The sequence below is a fragment of the Ursus maritimus genome, unplaced genomic scaffold (assembly GCF_017311325.1).
Source record: "Ursus maritimus isolate PB19 unplaced genomic scaffold, ASM1731132v1 scaffold_16, whole genome shotgun sequence".
In the NCBI taxonomy this organism is placed as follows: domain Eukaryota; kingdom Metazoa; phylum Chordata; class Mammalia; order Carnivora; family Ursidae; genus Ursus; species Ursus maritimus.
The window spans coordinates 1,586,778-1,605,108 of record NW_024424008.1 but is presented as its reverse complement, the minus strand read 5'-3'; the positions used below and the strand labels follow the sequence as shown (position 1 = coordinate 1,605,108).

Genomic DNA, 18,331 nt, shown 5'->3' with positions numbered 1-18,331 from the left:
TTTGTCTTTCTCTGACTTTTTTCACTTAGCATAATATCCTCAAGGTCCATCTGTGTCATTGAAGGGCAAGATTTCACTCTTTTTATGTCTGAGTAGTTTTCCACTGTGTGTGTGTGTGTGTGTGTGTGTGTGTGTACGGTGAGAGAAGTGTAAATGCAAGTATTCTGCTTGCTCAAGTTTTCAGGTATCTTGACAAGACCTGATTTCCACCACTGATTTCTCTCAGCTGCAAATCTAATTCTTCAAAAGAGATTGCCAGGATATTAACCATGGATGTTAACCATGGGTTAGTTAAGCGATTCAGAGGAAGAAGAGTAAAACAATGGATATTAGATTTGCAGAACGAATGGAAAAGGAAGAAGTACCAGAGAAGAGGTCTTTGGCTAAGGAATCTCTTTCCTTCTGAACACTGCAATCAATACCACTGTGCTGGACTCATCCCACAGTCTCACTCCGAGCTCCCCAATCCCCTCCAGTTTCATCTATTCTTAATATCTCTGCACTGACCGCCCAACTCTATACCATCATTGTTCCCTTTCTGAATTTGTGGGAATGCAAAATGGCATAATCACTTTGAATAAAATCTGGCAGTTTGTGTAACAAGAAAGGGGAAAAAAAACACTAAAATTCAGCGTTTAAACTTAGAATATACAGAGCAAGCAAAACTGAGGTTCTGTTTCCATAAATGGAGGTATTTATTCTAACAAAACAGAACCCATAGCCTATGGATCAACACTATAAACCTTGAACAATTGTAAAAATGAAGCAAAACAAACAAAAACATGAAGGCACTAGAGACTGACGAAACACTTAGAATCTAGACTGTAATAAACAATTGGAAGAAGGGAATACTATTGGAGGAGTTTTCTGGTTTCGTGGCTTTTTATTTGAAAGCAAAACTGAACTGGAAGTGAGTGGGACAGTTAAAACTCAGCAGCATACAGACTTACTAGCTTGAAGAGCAAGAAGAACGATTTGGGGCTGTCACAACAGCTGGAAAATGGTAGCAGAGTATCTGTAAAAGAGAGATCCAGAGGAGGAAATCTCAAATTGTACATACACATGTTTGAAGCAGATACTAAGCAGCCCAAATAGAGCTAAAGGAACTGACCAGAGATTTCAGCTTCTGCAAAATGCAGGGGAGAATTTCGAATTTGAGTTCCACCAAATTAACTGCCTGAAAAAATATATTCTTCAGAAAAATAAACAGAACCCAGACTCTTTACATCTCATTCACAATTCCCCCGGGGGAATTTTAGATATATGTTAAAATTGTTTAACATACAAAGAAACTAACATGGTCCATACTCAAGAACTAAGGCAATCAATGGAGAGCACTCCAAGATAATGCAGATATCATATTTACAACAAGGACTTACAACAAGAAATACAAGGACTTCACAGCAGCTATCGGATCTAGGGTAAAGGCTATGAAAGAAAATATGCTTATAATAATGAGAAAATAGGAAATGTCAAAAAACAAATAAAAATAGAAAGCTGCCTCACTCAAAAAAATAATCTAAGACTGGCTTAAGAGAAATTCAGGATCACAAAAGAAAGGTTAAGTGAACTTAAAAGTAGATTATTGCAAATTATTCAATATGAAAATAGTGAACAGAACCTCAATAATCTGTGGGGGGGAAATCAAGGTACTCACAACAAAGGCTTAAACCACAGAATAATTACTAAAATACAGTAATAACAAAACTACAAAGGTAGTTGAATTAAATGAGAAAAAAAGGTAAAAGTTGCATGTTCTTTTCAATACATGCAGAAAAGCATTGTACAAAGACATTCCATAATAAAAGAAGGAGAAAAAAAGGAAGAGGTGTTCAGAAGGGTGCAGGGAAGCTCAGGTATAGACGAGCCCCAGGACAAGAGGCTCTGCACAGAAGTGGGTAAGTGGCCAAGAAGGTTCAGGAGTGTGGTGGGCACAGGATGATGGGGCCTGGACAGTTCCAAGGATTGAAGTATGGATAAACAGTCTGAGAAAAGCAACATTTAGAAAATTTGTAGATGAGTGACCCATGGTTTGTGACATTGAAAAATGAGACGATGCCTGCCTCATAGTCTAGGAAAACCCCAATACGATGGGGAGGAACAGCCATGGAAATAGTTAAGACCATGGGATGAGATGTAGACGACTCCTCAAAGGCCTTATACTCAAATTTATTCTGTAACCCAATAACCCAGTAGCCACATTGAGGTCTGTATCTGGAGTAAACATTTTGATGATTTGTGCCTTGTCTAACACCAAACTTTATATTACGGAAACGTGTTCTACAGTATACCCCCAGAATCCAGGCAGTCTTCTTGGACACATCTATTTCCCAGTAGTGTTTCCCTGAGGAGAAATACTGGGAGCCCAAGATACCATAATTAGTATACTTAACAGGCCAAATTGGCACAGACATCACTTGTCTCTGATCTTCCGAAAGGACAAGGTTTAAATTTAAGTTGATTGGATTCAGTGTGATGTCCACTGCAGAAAAAAAAAAATTGTAAGATAAGTGACAAATATGGGGTAGGTTTATCCGGTGACATTGTGAAGATGGAACGCGGGAAATGACTAGGTAGAGCTTATATTGATGGATTGGGGAGGGGGTAAAACACTGGAGAAATGTATTTCATATATACATACTAAAATATATATAGAAATATGTAAGATTATATATATATATAAACACATGGAGCTAAGATCATGAGATCACACTGAAATCACAAGTTTCTGAAAGGGGATTAGAACACAGGGATTTGAAGAACCAGTAATCTCTTCTTACCCCAGTAGCACTGGACATGTGTTAGCTCTGAAATGATAAGAGATTCAATGATGTTGATTGGAAGCAAACGATTAAGCACCAATACCTATCTCTCCTCTAGAGTAGAGCCAGCAGAGGGGAGCCCTGTGAGCCTATGAACTAGTGAATGAGATGATGAACTAGGCACCTCCCCATCCCCCCTTAGATATAACCACATCTCTCTCAGCAATATCCCTCCTTCTCTGAAGACCCTCCTCCTTTCTATCCTCTCTTTGAAACTGTACCAGCTCCCCAATTTAGCCACTGACACCACAGGAGTCCCACATCCGCCCTCCTGTCCTGGCTCTCCTCACCTCTACACATGCGCAGCACTGTGCTCAGATCTGGAGCATGGAATATACTCTTCAGTCTCTTGGAAACAGGTTTTGGCTTCTTCAGGGTCCAGATCTCACTCCTAGGCATGACAAAAACATTGACCCTACATGTCTTACCTTGTGTCCTTCCAATACGACTGCCTTTCTCTCTCCTTCCATGCCACCGATGCACTTGAACCCTCCTCCCTGAGAAGCCTGAGGCGGGGAGAAGGGAGAGTCTTGATGCTGGAGCCAGAAAAAAATGTGCTCATGTCTGCCTTCTCATTTACTATCTGTGTAACTTGGGAAGGTCTTCACCTCAAAGCAACAGTTTCTTCTTTGAAAAATGAAATAATTAACCTTTTTCTTGATACCTCATGGACATAATAGAAAAATTCGATGAAATAACATGTAGAAAAAGCCTTGTTACCTCCAAAAAAAGGTATGCAGTATGTGGGAAAGTCATCACAGTGGATCTTTCATGGAGGCCATAGATGTGTCTTTCCTGGCAGATAGATCAGTAGTGAGGCTGCAGATCCTAGCTATAATGTGAGATCCGTAAGTCTCTTTTTGAAAGCCTATGAGCTTGTGCCCTAGTCCAAAGCCAGAACCCCAGTGATGTGAACCACAAGTAACATTTGAGATTTCGGGTGCTCTGTAAAAGTTACAAACATTTGGCAAAAGAGAAGTTATGACCACCAAACTACACATGGTTAGACTGTCATGTATTTGTAAGGAATTTAATCCTGTCACGTAGGCTGGCAACTTAAGCCACAAGAACTACACTTTCCTATGTAAATTTCTAACACGTGTGACTAGGAAGAGATTAGTTATGGCACCAAGGTCAATGTCACTAACCCTGAGGCTCAGGTTTGTTTTTGAAAATCTAAAGAGAGCCTTGTAGAATGACCTGGTCTTTTATATTTCCAGGTAATCAAAGTAAATACAAAGGAGCTGCCCCATAACCTATTTTAGGGCTTGATGAAGCCCTCCATGTGATAGGATAAGCACCTATGGAATACAGGAATGAAAGCAAGGACAAAGTGAAGTCACAAGACTCTGATAGTGAAATCCCTGATCCTTATTACCCTTATTGTCCCCAATTCTGTGAACTCTGACCACTGAATTCACTACCATAGAATCTGGTCTATTCTCCATAGATAGGGAACACTTAAATCCTTGTCAATGACCAGCAATTTAAAATAATACTACATTCAAATTTCCCTGATTTGGAATATTTCATTCTAATTGACCATCAGAACACTCTAATGGTTACAAACCTTTCTTCGTAACACAGAAGCACCACTCCTGGTCACCCATACGTACCATTTCATGATTCCACTCATGTCCTAGGAAGAAGAGAGAAGACACGAGTCAAGGAGTATATAAAGATTAGAGCAGGATTAATGAAAGAAAGAACAGAAAGACACTAGAGAAAATCAGAGAAATCAAAAGTGAACTATTTGAAAATATCAACAAAATTGGCAAGTTTTTATGCAGACATACCATGAAAAAACAGAAGACAAATTATTAAAATTAGGAATGAGGGCACCTGTGTGTCTCAGTTGGTTAAGCACCTGCCTTTGGCTCAGGTCATGATCCCAGGGTCCTGGGATGGAGTCCCGCTTCACGCTCCTTGCTCAACAGGGAGTCTGCTTCTATCCTGTCCCTCCCACTGCTTGTGCTCTCTCGTTTGCATGCTCTCTCTTTCTTTTTCCCTCTCAAAAATAAATTTTCAAAAATCTTAAAATCAGGAATGAAGGGGAAGACACTACTGCTGACTTTTACAAAAATTAATAGGAATATAAAGACTATGAACAATTGTATGCCAACAAATAAGATAATCCACACGAAACAGACAAATTCCTAGAAACACAGAAACTACCAGTACTAACTCAAGAAGTAATAGAAAATCTGAATAGTCCTAAAACATGTAGTGATTAGATTGGAAATCAAGAACTTCCTGCAAAGAAGTCAGGCCCAGATGGCTTCACTGGTGAATTCTGCTAAAATTTTAGAGAGGAAAAAAGAGAAATACTTTACAAATTCTTCCAAAAAATAGAAAAGGAGGTTGTAGTACCCAACTCATTCTATAAGGCCAGTACTACTCTGATGCGAAAACGAGACAAAGGTATCACAAAAGAAGTCAACTACAGGTCAGCATTTCTTATGAATGTAGATGCAAATTTCTTCAATAAAATACTAAAAAACTAAATCCAGCAAAATATGAAAGAGTATACATACACCATGGTCAAGTGGGACTTATCTCAGAAATGTAGGTTGGTTTAACATAAGAAAAGCAATTAATGTAATTCATTGTATTAATAGAATAAAGATAAAAACCACATGATGATTTTAATAGACACAGGGGGGGAAACTGACAAAATTCAACATCCCTTCATGATCAAACAGAAACAAAAACAAAAAAGGAATAACAACAGCCCACTAGGAACAGAGGGGAACTTCGTCAGCCTGATAAAGGGCATCTATGAAAAACTCATAGCTAATATCATCCTTATGATGAAAAACTGAATGATTTTTCCCTGAGATTAGGTAAAAGACAAGAATGTCTACTCTTCCTACTTCTATTTAAAGTGGTACTGGAGGTTCTAATCAAGGCAATTAGGCAAGAAAAAGAAATAAAAAGCATTTATACTGGAAAGAAGTAAAACTATCTCTATTTGCAGAATACATAGTTTATATATAGCAAAGCTCTGCTCCATACACTGCCTTTAGGTAACCTCCTCCACTCCTTACTTTTCAGCTCACATGCAGGTGCTATGGATCCCAAACTTCATATAATCTAATCATGGTCTATTGTCTCTAATCATGTATACAGGCTAGTACAATACACAGTGAAGAAGAAACAGGTTCCAAAAGCTCAGAATATTGAATATAAAACCTACTACTCACCAACTATATTGTGTCCTCTCTTATGCCCACCTGTCAAATATGGTACCAATATTCACTTAGTACCCGTTCCAAACACTAAAACACCCTGCCAAGCCAGTCCACTCAGTATCCTTAACTTCTTTTGGCTAATCTGCATTTCCACATCATCACCACGTGTGGATTTATTTGTTTTCAACAATATATACCAATATATTTGGCCTTAGTCTTAAATGCCACCAGCTGGGTTTACAACCAAAACAAAGGAATGATTTTGCTTCTCTGTATTACTATCTCTGTATTAGTATAGTTTGGTTGTGTATGACAAAGAAACCAACTAACATTGCCTTAAGCTACCCACCCCCCAAAAAAACCGTGTGGCCAGAGAAATACTATTTCATCACATAAGTCAAGCAGAGAAAGACAACTATCATATGATTTCTCTCATCTATGGAACATAAGAACTAGAATGATAAGTAGGGGAAGAAAGGGATAAAGAAAGGGGGGGTAATCAGAAGCGGGAATGAAACATGAGAGACTATGGACTATGAGAAACAAACTGAGGGCTACAGAGGGGAGGGGGGTGGGGGAATGGGATAGGCCGGTGATGGGTAGTAAGGAGGGCACATATTGCATGGTGCACTGGGTGTTATACACAACTAATGAATCATCAAGCCTTGCATCGAAAACCAGGGATGTACTGTATGGTGACTAACATAATATAATAAAAAATCATTATAAAAAAAAAAAGAAATACTATTTCATCACAGATGTATCTGGAAGCTCAAATGCCATCATATATCTGGCTTTTCTGTGTCTGATAATTCTCTTTCCTTCCCTGTCAACTTTATTCTCAGACTTAATTGACAGCAACCTGAAAATCTCCTGGTTTAAATTATTTTCACTGACATAATTCACATGCAAAGGGACAATTTTCTTCAGTGTAGTAACAATAAAATTCTGAGGCCTCAAGCCACTGACGAAAACTGGGTCATATGCCCAACTTGTAATGCCCAACTGTGTATTTTGTGGGAATACAGGAATTAGATAACCTAATTTATATAAGATTAACCTATCCATCCTCCATGATGCTGATTATCTCAGCCCCAAACAAGAACATGGATAAAAATAGACATGCTGTGTTTCATCAGAAAGAAATCCCAGGTGTTGTTACCAGGAAAAGGGGGAATGGATATTCTACAGATAAAAGTAATAGGTACCATCTTCACTCCATCATTTAACTGCCTGTTGTCATTCACTCATAGGTCATGCTACAAAATTTGAAAAACAAAAATGGCCCAATGTAATAATACTATTACAAAAGCATGAAGAACAGAAGTGCCTCCTGCCTAAGGTAAATAACTTAAAATCTCATCTAAGTTTTCATCCATTTTCAAGTTTGGCATTTCCCTACTAGCTCATTCTTCCCGCTGTTGAGTATAGCCCTCATGCAAACAACAGCCCCTCTAGCAAACAATAGGCATACAATCAAATGACCCATCCCAATCACTACAATGAAGATCCAGATAAAAGGAAAGCTGTTACAAGACTTTCAGGACACAGGGTTATGAAGGGACAGCACCACAATCAATAGCATACATCTTAATATGTTGGAAAGGAACACCCAAACTCCCTAATGTAGCAGAAGAGTAGATCCCTTGGTTAGTCCATGTGTCGTTCTTTGAAGCCGTTATCTAAATGTGGGAAGCTAATCCCAGAAAATGTATAACATTTATCTACCGAGCACTGTTTTTATTACAAATGACCAGTTACCAACTTAAGCTGGCTTAAGTGGAACAGATGCGTGGAAAAGTCGCATAAACACAAGTCTTCATTAAGCTGGCGATTGAAAGAGTTGTGAAGAGATTGTGGATGAACTATAGACAAAGGAAAGGAAGAACCCTGCAAAGTGTTTGTTTTTACTCAGATATATAATACCAAAAAAAAAAAATCACCTATCACTATAAAGTGCACAATTTAGTAGGTTTTGGTGTATTTACAATTTATATTTACCATCACCACTATTTAATTCCAGAACATTTTCATTATTGCAAAAAGAAACCTTACTCTCAGTAGCAGTCATTTCCTGTTGCCTCCTCTCCAGTCCCTGGCAACTACTAATCTAATGTCTGTGTCTATGGATGTATCAATTACAGACTTCATATAAATGGAATCCTACAATAAGGGCCTTTTGTGTCTGCCTTCCATCACTTGTATTTTCAAGATTCATCCATGCGGTAGCATCTATTAGTGCTAATTTCTTTTTAGAGCCAAATAATATTACATTGTTTGGGTATAACATGTTTTGTTTATTCATTCTTCACTTGATGGACAATTGGGTTGTTTCCACTTTTGAGCTACTAGGGACAATGCTGCCATGAACTTTTGTGAACAAGTTTACTTGTAGACATGTTTTCATTTCCAGGAATGGAATTGCTGGGCCATATGGTAACTCTATCTTACAACTTCGCTAGCAATATATGAAAGTTCTAATTTCTGCATATCTTTGTCAACTCTTGGTATTGTCCATTTTTTCGGTGATATTATCATTGTGGTTTTGATTTTACATTTCCCTGACGGTTAATGGTATCAGTCATCTTTTCATGTGCTTATTTACTATTTATATATCTTCTCTGGAGACATATCTATTCAAGTCCTTTTTTAAAAAAAAAAGATCGATTTATTTATTTGAGACAGAGAGAGCAGGTGAGTGGGGACATGGGCACAGGGAGAGAATCCCAAGCAGAATCCATGCTGAGTGTGAAGCCTGACTCAGGGCTTAATCCTTTGACTTATGAGACCATGATCTGAGCCCAAATCACAAATGGATGCTTAACCAACTGAGTCACCCAAGCACCCCTCAGGTCCTTTATCCATTTTTAAATTAGGTTGTCTTTTTATTGTTTTTTTTAAAAGATTTATTTATTTTTTTGAGAGAGCGTGTGCACACACAAGCCAGAAGGAGGGGTAGGGGGAGGATCAGAGGGAGAGGGACAAGCCAACTCTGTGCTGAGCACAGAGCCAGATGAGGGGCTGGATCCCAGGACACTGAGATCATGACCTGAGCCAAAATCAAGAGTCAGATGCTTAACTGACTGAGCCACCAGGTGTCCCAGGTTGTCTTTTTATTGTTGAGTCGTGAGAGTTTTTCTATATATCATGAATACTAAACCTTATCAGATGTATGATTTGAAAATATTTTCTCCCATTCTGTGAGATGTTTTTTCACTTATTATATGGTGTTCTTTGAAGCACAACAGTTTTTAATTTTGATGAGCTCCAATTTGTTTTATTTTTGGTTGCTTCTGTTTTTGGTGCCGTATCTGTGAAGCTATTGCCTAATGCCAAGTCAAAAAGATTTATACCTATGGTTTCTCCTAAGAGTCTTGTAATTTTTGTCCTTTAACTTACATTTAGATTTTTTATGTACTTTGAGTTAATTTTTGCATATGGTGTGAAGTAGGAGTCTACCTTCATTTTTTGGCATGTGGATATTCTGTTTTTCCAGCCCAATTTGTTGAAAAGACCTATTGTAGTTTTTATTAAAATTTGTTCAGTGTTATAATCACTTAGAGATCCTGGTTTTAAAAAAATGCAAAAGTTATGTTACTACAATGAGTCTGAGGACCTAAGGTTTTTATAGCACTCCAGGTGATTCCGATACAAAAAAAAATTTTTTTTGTGACCTCTATCCCAGGATAATCTGAAATCAAAAGAGAAGAAAAGCATCAAGGGGACTGAAAAAAAAAAAAGGAAAAAGGAAAAAACTAAGATACAAGCATGAGACACAAAGACAAAGCCAACATGTGAAAATCAATTATCCTTCTGCTTGATATCAAGAATTAAAAAAAAAAAAAAAGTGTTTGGAAATCCAGAAAAGAGAGGGAAGAAGATAGACAGGAAATCAAGCAAAAAATATGAAAAGTCTGGAATTCCCTGAATGACCATCATACATCATGGCTCAGGATCATATTCACACTATTAATGCTTAAAGAAAAAAAAAACTTTAAATTTTAACATTAGTTCAAATTGTTCCCTCAAGTGTCTACAGATTTGCACCAGCATGCTTTCCTGACACCAGCAACATTTCTGGCACACACATACTCACATACACACTTGCACACAGATTCTCACTACTCAAGTATAATATCTCCTATCCATATATTTGCCCATCCTCCTATGAAAAGGCTCAATGTTCCATCTCTTCATGTTTTTTTTTCTAAAAAAAAGCTAACAAGAGAAGTTTGCAATCATAAATACAGATTTTTTTTTTTTTAATTTAAAAAAAGGGGGGATACATTTCTTACACCTGAAACTGCATGTATTTGCCTGTGGCTAAGATGAATGAAAAGAACTTGAGAATTGTCCACACTGGATTACAGAAAATAGGGGTCTAGAGAATACCACTGGATTCCATGGATCTTCTCTCCAGGTCAAATGTATTCCCTGACTTCATAAAATAATAAAGTAGGACACTTCCCTGGAATGCTTATATTCAATGGTCCATAATATCTTGAATGGATGGCAAAGAAGGGCTCCACAAAGCCAAAGGAACCTCTTAGTGTCAACACCAAGATTAGAGTCCAAGGACACAGAAAAGAAGGTAGCTTAGATTGTGTTTCAAGAATTCCAAATTGGGGCATTCCTCTTACCTGCAGCAGGTCCACTGTTGGCCATTTCCGGCGATGTTCCAGATCTGAGATGAGCTCTTTCACCAGCTGGTTCTGCTGAGCCAGCTCAGTCTCAGCCTCAGCCAAGCTATCCAGTATCCTCTTCTCCTCTTCTTCCAATTTTTGCAGTTCTCTCTGCTCTTCACTGTCCAGGACGCTTCTAAGCTGACTGAATTCTGTCCATATCCTTTGTCTCTCAGTCTGTACCTGGTACTTCAAGGTTGGGCAAACAAAAGAGGTAAAGAGTCTATCTGCCTGAAAACCTACTGTAGAAGGGATTAGGAGCCAGAAAAAGAAATATTTTTTCACTGAGTTGTAATCAAGAGGGAAATGGAGGCATGGGGTAATTTTTGGGAAAGCTGGGTATTTTTCCTATTTTCCCTTCAGTACCCACCAAAACAGGCCTTGGACTGTCTTAAATGGGCCAACTCTGGAATGAAATGTAAAATCTAAGTGAGGTTTAGGTTGTAGAAGCCTGTACCAGACACCCCTGCCTCCCTGCATTACCACACTTCCAAGTTTGAACCGTGGGCAAAATCTTGGTCCTTTGCCCAGTGTCTTTCACTTGAGGTGTCAGAGCCTCATTGGAAAAGAGGAATGGAAGACATTCTCCATCCCAAATACCTGTGTGTACCTGTAACATGTCCACTCTCCAGCCCTCAACGTAACAGAGACAGGACAAAGAGGAGAACTAATCAAATGGCTTCTAATGCATTCTGTGTCAGGGAACAAAGAGGAATGGGCTTCCTTATGATTTGGACTGAAAAGTCCTGCCAAGATTCCTGTGTCAAAAACCTCTTAGAAAGAGTCTCTTCCTACCTTCCAGGAAGTCCTCTCTTCTCTGATGGCAGCTTCCAACTTCTCAGCTTCCTGCTGCTCCTTCCTCAGCCTCTCCAGAGCTGCGTGAAGCTTCTCCTGTGAAAAAGCAGTCACATCAGATCACTCATATCAGAAAATCGTCATCAACCTATGAGCTTTCTCAGCGAAGAACAAATAGGGAAGAAATCAGGCTGGTCCCTGAAGAGACCAGTTTACAGAAATTGTGATTAGAATCTATGATACAGGAGAAAAGCAAAGGAGAATAAGATTGATTTATTTATTTTAGAGAGAGGGTGAGTGGGGGAGAGGGGGCAGAGGAAGAGAAAAAGGGAAGCAGACTCCCCACTAAGCACAGAGCCCCATGTGGGGCTGGATCTCATGACCCTGAGATCACAAGCCAAGCTGAAACCAAGAGTCGGAGGCTGAACTGACTGAGCCATACAAGCACCCCAAGGCTCATCCTTTATGTTAGTGGGAGGAATACACAGAAATGTCCTTCAGACATTGGAAGATGAACATAGTTTAAGAGACATACATGGAAGGAGAGTGATTACGGGGCTCAGGACCATGGTGTCAAGGTGTGTACAGAAGGATGGAAAGTTGAGATTTCCCACCAAGTACCATCTTCCTCCCTCTCTCCCTCCATCCTGGTCCCTACCTGACATTCCTTGACTACTTCCTCCACAAGGAATGTGTGGTGACCACGGTGCTCCTGAGACCGCTCACAAAGCCAACAAATGACCTTCCTATCCTCCTTACAGAAGAGCCGGAGTTTCTCTTCATGGCGCACACAGAGGTCTCTCTTCAGCTCTTCCTCTGCATTCAACTTGAATTCTCTGATTCTCTCCATTATGTTGACCAGATGCTGATTAGGCCATAGGTTTCCAAGTGAGAATCTGACGCCGCACACAGGACAGCTGCTTTCCTCTCCTGGGCTGATCTCTACCTCCTTGGTGTTCATAGTGATGCAAGCTTGACAGAAGCTGTGACCACAGTCTAGAGTCAGGGATTCTGTCAAAAGCTCCAGGCAGATGGGACAGGAAACCTCGTCTTGTATGTTCAGGATTTTTAAAGCCATAGTACGTCTCCCCGAGCTTCTTCCTGTCCTTACTCCTGGAGCTCTTCTTGCTTAAAGGTTGCTGGATGGCTGGGCAGATTGGGAGGGGAAGAGGTCAGAATGGCAGGAATAAAAAGGATTCTAATTGGGCAGATATTAAGGATTGGCCAAAACTGAAATGTTGAAGGACAAAAAAAGGGCGGGGGAGCAGAAATGAAATTCAGTAGCCTGGGTAAACTGCGAATGCCTCGGGCTTCCGCATTTGCTCTTTTCTAAGCCTGGAATGATCCAACCTTTGACATTTGCATGACTTCCTCTTACATGTCATCCAACTCTCTCCTTAAATATCATTTCATCAGAAGGACCTAGTGATACTTTGTCGACAGCACAATTACCAATACATCATTCACTATACATTGCCATCCTTTTCTTATTATCACTACGTAATATACAATATACTTTCCTTAAGTACCATACTCCTACACATAGATCAGGCACTTTGTTTTTATTCACTCTATATCCCTAGTGCTAGAATGCACAGGAACATGACCTTTGATGAATATATAAAGAAACTCCTCATTTCTCCATAGGTGATTAGACCTCTTTTTTTTCAATCAGCATTTCATCTTTTTGTTCCATTAATTATCTGTTCTCCAATAAGCAAACGTTGGGACCACAGATATAGTTTCGGCATAAGAAATGCTTACCTGCACAAATACCTGTCCTACACAGAACCCTTCCATTCCCTCATATTCACTCCCGGAGACACTCACAGAAACAGCAAGGGCCACAACAGGGAAGGAATTTTACCACTAAGAACTGTGGAACCAGTTACAATTTGTAAATCACTTTGACCTATTTATTCTTAATACAAAAGTCCTTGAGACACAGAGTACTTTATTGAAATGTGTAAATTTGAATGAAGTGGCTTACAAAGATGATTTCATTCAGTAAGTTGTCAGCGTGAATACAGTGTCCTCAGAATCCTTTTTCAGGGTCTCGTAGGTGTGATAAACACTACCAAATAGAGGTCCCTGTTTTGGGGGAACTAATAATTTGCTGAATAGGAGAATATCAACGATATCCCCCTTGAATACATAAGGATTGAACTAAAAGTTGTGAGAAGGGATATGGAATGAGAAAGAAGAAAAATATATTTTAGAGAGAAGTCGTCACAGATCTGAATACCCTGTTGATGGAAGAGACAGCATCTTCTACACGTTTTAAAATGCCCATATGGCTGGTGCGCAGAGAACTGCTAGGCTTTTGGCATTAATGTGCCAGCAAGGACCAAAAATGTGACACTTCCTAAATGATGTGAAAGAGACAGTCTCTCTCCAAACAGCAGGGATCAGTGATGGGAGTCTGTAAGACAGGCTGCTAGAGGGAATGGAGAGAAGCAGACGAGGCTGAGAGAAACAGTAAGACAAAAGGGACAGGATTGGGGCGCCTGGTGGCTCAGTCGTTGAGCCTCTGCCTTTGGCTCAGGGCGTGTGATCCCGGCGTTCTGGGATCGGCCCCGCATCAGGCTCCTCCGCCGGGAGCCTGCTTCTTCCTCTCCCACTCCCCCTGCTTGTGTTCCCTCTGTCCCTGTCTGTCTCTCTGTCAAATAAATAAATAAAATCTTTAAGAAAAAAAAAAAGCGACAGGATTGGGAGTTTGGTTGGATGTATGGGAACTAAGTGTCATCATCAGGCTTAAGTCCTTTCTTCCCATAAAAAGGACACTGACATTACCTTCTCCTAGCACTTCATTTTATTTGTATTATTTTCGGTAAGCACAGACCACTTCCACAAGTGGGTTGTGACTGGTGTAATGAAATACTCGCCGTCAGGGTCCTGGAAGCTATGCTCACGGCTCTTACAAGGTCATCAGTCTATTGGCCCAAGACTACCCTAAGCTATGTTAGTTTCATACATACCATGTGGTCTTGTTCTCTCACAAGTGATCTCATGAAGGGGATAAAGTATCTCCTATACCACTGTATGGACCCTCGCCGAGAGCTCACGTGACGCAGCCACGCTGCTATGCTGTGTCTCCTGTCCTGTATGCCCCAGCTAAGCTATGTGAACGTGACTGGTTTCTGTCCTGCTAAGTCACATGAGTGGGAACGGCAAACCAAACCTAAAACCACTGCTGGTGGTCAGTCAGAAGGCCTATCGCAGAGTGGTGGCATGGGGACGCTGCTGATTCTCAGAACCTGGACTCGTTACAGACAAGGAACTGCAAAGCAAAAAGAAAGGAAGATCTCAGTAGATATTCATCATGATATTTGTTTTAAATGATTGAACTCTATCTCTACATCGACATCACCTGTGTGAATGTGACCTTGTTTGGAAATAAGGTCCTTGCAGATGTAATCAAGTTAAGATGAGGTAATACTGCAATAGGTGGTCTCTAAATCCAATGACCTTCTAAGAAGAGAGGGCACGCCGCATACAGGGAAGAAGGCCACGTGGCAATGGTGGCAGGGACTGGAGCAGTGCAGCAGCAATGCCAGGAATGCCCAGAAGCCAGGAGAGAACCATGGAACAGATTCCCCCCCAATACCTACAGAAGAAACCAATTCTGCCAATACCTTGAGTTTGGACTTCTGGCCTCCTGAACTATGGGAGAATAAATTCCTGTGGTTTTAAGCCATAATTTATTCTAAAACCTTAGGAAAGTAACACAGCCGAAAAGGTCTTATAACGAAAGAAAGAACTGAGGTTTGTAACAAACTATAATCTTCCCTTTGCTCTACAAACAGAAAATAGGGGCACGATGAAAGCTGTACAGAGATAAATTTAGGTCTAGAAATACGTTCAGTTCTCCAATCACCCATGAAATGAACCTGGTGAAAAATAAAGCTGAATGTGGGCTGCTCGATGTGACCTAGCCAATGGTACAGATATTGAAAATTGTCCAAAGGCCATATGCTGTTAGCTCCTGCCTGCAGTGACTATGGTCGGATCAGGCTTTAAGGACTGGTAAGACCAGGGGTTTACACAACATGGTAATATCCACCCCTGCTTACAACTGAAGCTATGAGCCAACCATAGGCGTGGGGTTCTCTGTTTTCTTTCATTCTCTTCAGTATCCAACCAATGCTGAGAAACATCTGAAGTCTACAGGGGAGTGGGGCATGCATTCTACTGTGGGTTATAAACCTCACGTTCACAGTGGGGCTACAAGAAGTTGCTGTTAAAGCTGCTGCCACCACACTGGCCACAGAAAGAGGAAGGCACGAAGGAGCCACAGCCCCACACACGGGCAGTGACCCCACCCGTGCCCAAGAGTGACCTGAGAGCCAGCAATGATCAGGTTTCCTGGGCCAGGAACTGCCCATGGGGGAAGTCGGACCTGTTTTTGACATGGGAGACATGTGGGGACCTCAGGAAGACGGCAATTCCGCCTCCCCATAACTCTATATTGAATAGAGTTCCAGCTTCCGCAACTCTTTAGAATCCAGGACTAAATCTGTGCCCCCCGCCCCCACGATCCCCCATTCGTGACCCTCTCTCTCTCCTAGAGCTCTAGCTCTCTGGTAAATACGTTTTTAGAAAGTAGTATTTTTAAAAAGTCATTTAAAAAAAAAAGGTTATTTTGTAACATAGGATCACTTTTCTTAAATTGCTCCTGGTATCATTAGTCATCAGAAGACACTAAGAGTGTTTTCTTCGAATTAGTTCCAACCATTTCCACTGTCGTCTCCTGCATAGGTTCCGGGAAATGGTTCTCCCTAAAACTATCATTGCCCTTCCTCAGTGTGTGGCCATCGCTGTTCCCACATCGCGGACTAGAGTACTCCTCAGAGCAGACACGAGTCCTGTCACCCTTGTGTCCAAATACATGCTGTCCAGGGGGAGCCAGTCTTCATCACCACTAGTCAGGGCCACATGACACCCCTCCTCCTCCTGCCTCTAACCCCTGAGCCCTCCTCCTCCTCCCAGCCTACTCCACCCCAGCCCACACTGGCCTCCTTTCCATCTCGGGAGGAAACCCATGCTCAGCCTTTAAATCCCTCACATTCTTCAGATTCTACTCAAATATCTCCTCACACGGAGGCCTTCAGGAAAACCACTTACAGTTGCAAGGCCTTTCCCCGGTCACTACATTTGATGCTTAAAAATTGCAACCCCGGGATATTAGTCACCTTCCTGTATACATGTCAATTATTCGTTTGTTTACAATCTCTCCCCATCTCAACTGCAAGCTCTACCGTGTATTTAACATTTTCTCCATGTTGATGCATATTCGTTGCACTTTTTTTTCTACACCAGCAGCTTTAGTTCCTATGAATCAATTGTTTAAATAAATAAATAAATAAATCTATTTCATCCTTCATATTGGGCCTTGTTTTGGACCCTGGGGGACAATCAGTATCTGGGCAGAAATGGACCCCATCCAGGAGTAAAGCCTAGACCGCCAGGAAGACAGGAGCAGGGCTTCTGAAAAGTAGGCATACAGGATGTATGTGCGTCAGAAGGTATGTAACAAACCCATCAATGTGAAAATTGCCCACAAATGAGCTTAAGATAGGACATCATCACTGTCGGTCATAGAGCAAATGTCTTAGCAAGACCCCTGGATCTCCTTCTGAGCAATTATCAGCTCCTGTTAACTGGCTCCAAAGATAATAAGGAATTGTAACCTTGCAACGGTGTGTCTACAGAGGAGGAATGATGGAGAAAGAGCCCTAGGGCAGGTGAGGATGCAGGTGTCAGTGGGCTCCCGGAAGCAAGAGGACAGGGGCCTATGCAGGGCAGTGCAGGGAGACCCCTGAGACCGGCACTCAGAAGGACCCAGGGTGCAAGGGAGCCACGGAGGCAGGTGGCAGGCACATCACCCCGCAGGCCAGCCGCTGGGGAGACGTCAGGAAGGCCACAGACAGCCCCTTGTTGGTTCCCCGGGGGGGAGGAATGAGAGAATCAGCCTCAGCACGAGCCGGCTATGCCCCCCAAACTCCATTTGGTCTGGTGCTCCACCCCAGGAGCCTGGGCTTTCAAACATCGGGGACACAGGGACCTCTTCTGCCAGCTTTCCTTCAAGCGGGCAGAGGTCGGCAGAAGAGAAAATACTTTCTGTTCATCTTTGAGAAAGAGAGACAGAGAGTGAGAGACGGAAAGGACTCCAGTTCTCCTCAACGAGGTAGACAATTCAAACTACAGAACAGGAAGCGCATGAGGATGGACACAGCCTGGAGAAAGAAGGGCCCCTCCGGAGAAGAACAATGGCCCCATCTCTTGGGCTCTCCTTTCTCTGCAGGCCATCCGTGCCCAAAATCAAGGCTGTCTCTGCCTTCTGTCAGCACTCAGAGCAGGAAGTCTGCAAACTGGCTTTTCTTCCCTTCAGAGCAAGTCTGGGCCACACGCTAACCTCACCTACCTTCCCGTGGGACCTTTCTCCTGGTGTCCCCCACCCTCTGTCCCCCACTAACTTCCCCACGCACCTTGAAGCCCCAGCAGAGAAGTCTTGGCTCCTGACTGAGGTGGTGAAGAAAAGCCAGGGCTGGCGTGGTCAGCATTTCCTCACCACACAGGGCTGGGCCTGCCTGAAGCCACTCCTCCCGAGCAGCCAGCCGGCAGGGAAGCGAAAGTGAAAATCTCGGGGCGGCAGGAAGATGAAAGGGGAAGGAGCTTCGGGGCCCAATGGGCCGTGGTCCCATGGGGCCACTGGAACAGAAATGCTGCAACTCAGAGGTTCGAAGCGAGGGAGGGGGGGCTTGCCCCAAGGGACTTTGGGCGAAGTTTGAGGACACATTTGGTTGTCCTACCTGGGGGATGCCACTGCCATCTAGTGGGA

At 41.8% G+C, this 18,331-nt stretch overlaps 2 protein-coding genes and 1 long non-coding RNA gene across 3 annotated transcripts in view; all 3 read right to left on the bottom strand.

Annotated features, from left to right (window-relative positions):
- Window positions 1-3,189, bottom strand: part of LOC103680048 (tripartite motif-containing protein 34) — a 29,951-nt gene extending 26,762 nt beyond the window's left edge. Inside the window, exon 1 of the transcript XR_005834963.1 lies at window positions 3,113-3,189. The gene's annotated coding sequence lies outside the window, so the exon portion shown is untranslated. The remainder of the gene's footprint in view (window positions 1-3,112) is intronic.
- The window catches only part of LOC103680049, a 46,398-nt gene continuing 28,927 nt past the window's right edge, over window positions 861-18,331 (bottom strand). The window contains exons 10-17 of the mRNA XM_040631310.1: window positions 17,979-18,201; window positions 12,149-12,619; window positions 11,491-11,586; window positions 10,654-10,884; window positions 4,439-4,461; window positions 3,113-3,213; window positions 2,781-2,807; window positions 861-2,482 (exon numbers count right to left, since the gene is read on the bottom strand). Of these exons, the coding sequence (XP_040487244.1) occupies window positions 1,917-2,482; window positions 2,781-2,807; window positions 3,113-3,213; window positions 4,439-4,461; window positions 10,654-10,884; window positions 11,491-11,586; window positions 12,149-12,619; window positions 17,979-18,201 (1,738 nt within the window). The 3' untranslated portion in view covers window positions 861-1,916. The remainder of the gene's footprint in view (window positions 2,483-2,780; window positions 2,808-3,112; window positions 3,214-4,438; window positions 4,462-10,653; window positions 10,885-11,490; window positions 11,587-12,148; window positions 12,620-17,978; window positions 18,202-18,331) is intronic.
- On the bottom strand, window positions 14,315-18,325 carry LOC103680046. Its single transcript, XR_005834964.1, has 2 exons — window positions 17,979-18,325; window positions 14,315-14,770 (listed from the first exon to the last, which is right to left on the bottom strand). It is a non-coding gene; the product is annotated as an uncharacterized LOC103680046 (long non-coding RNA).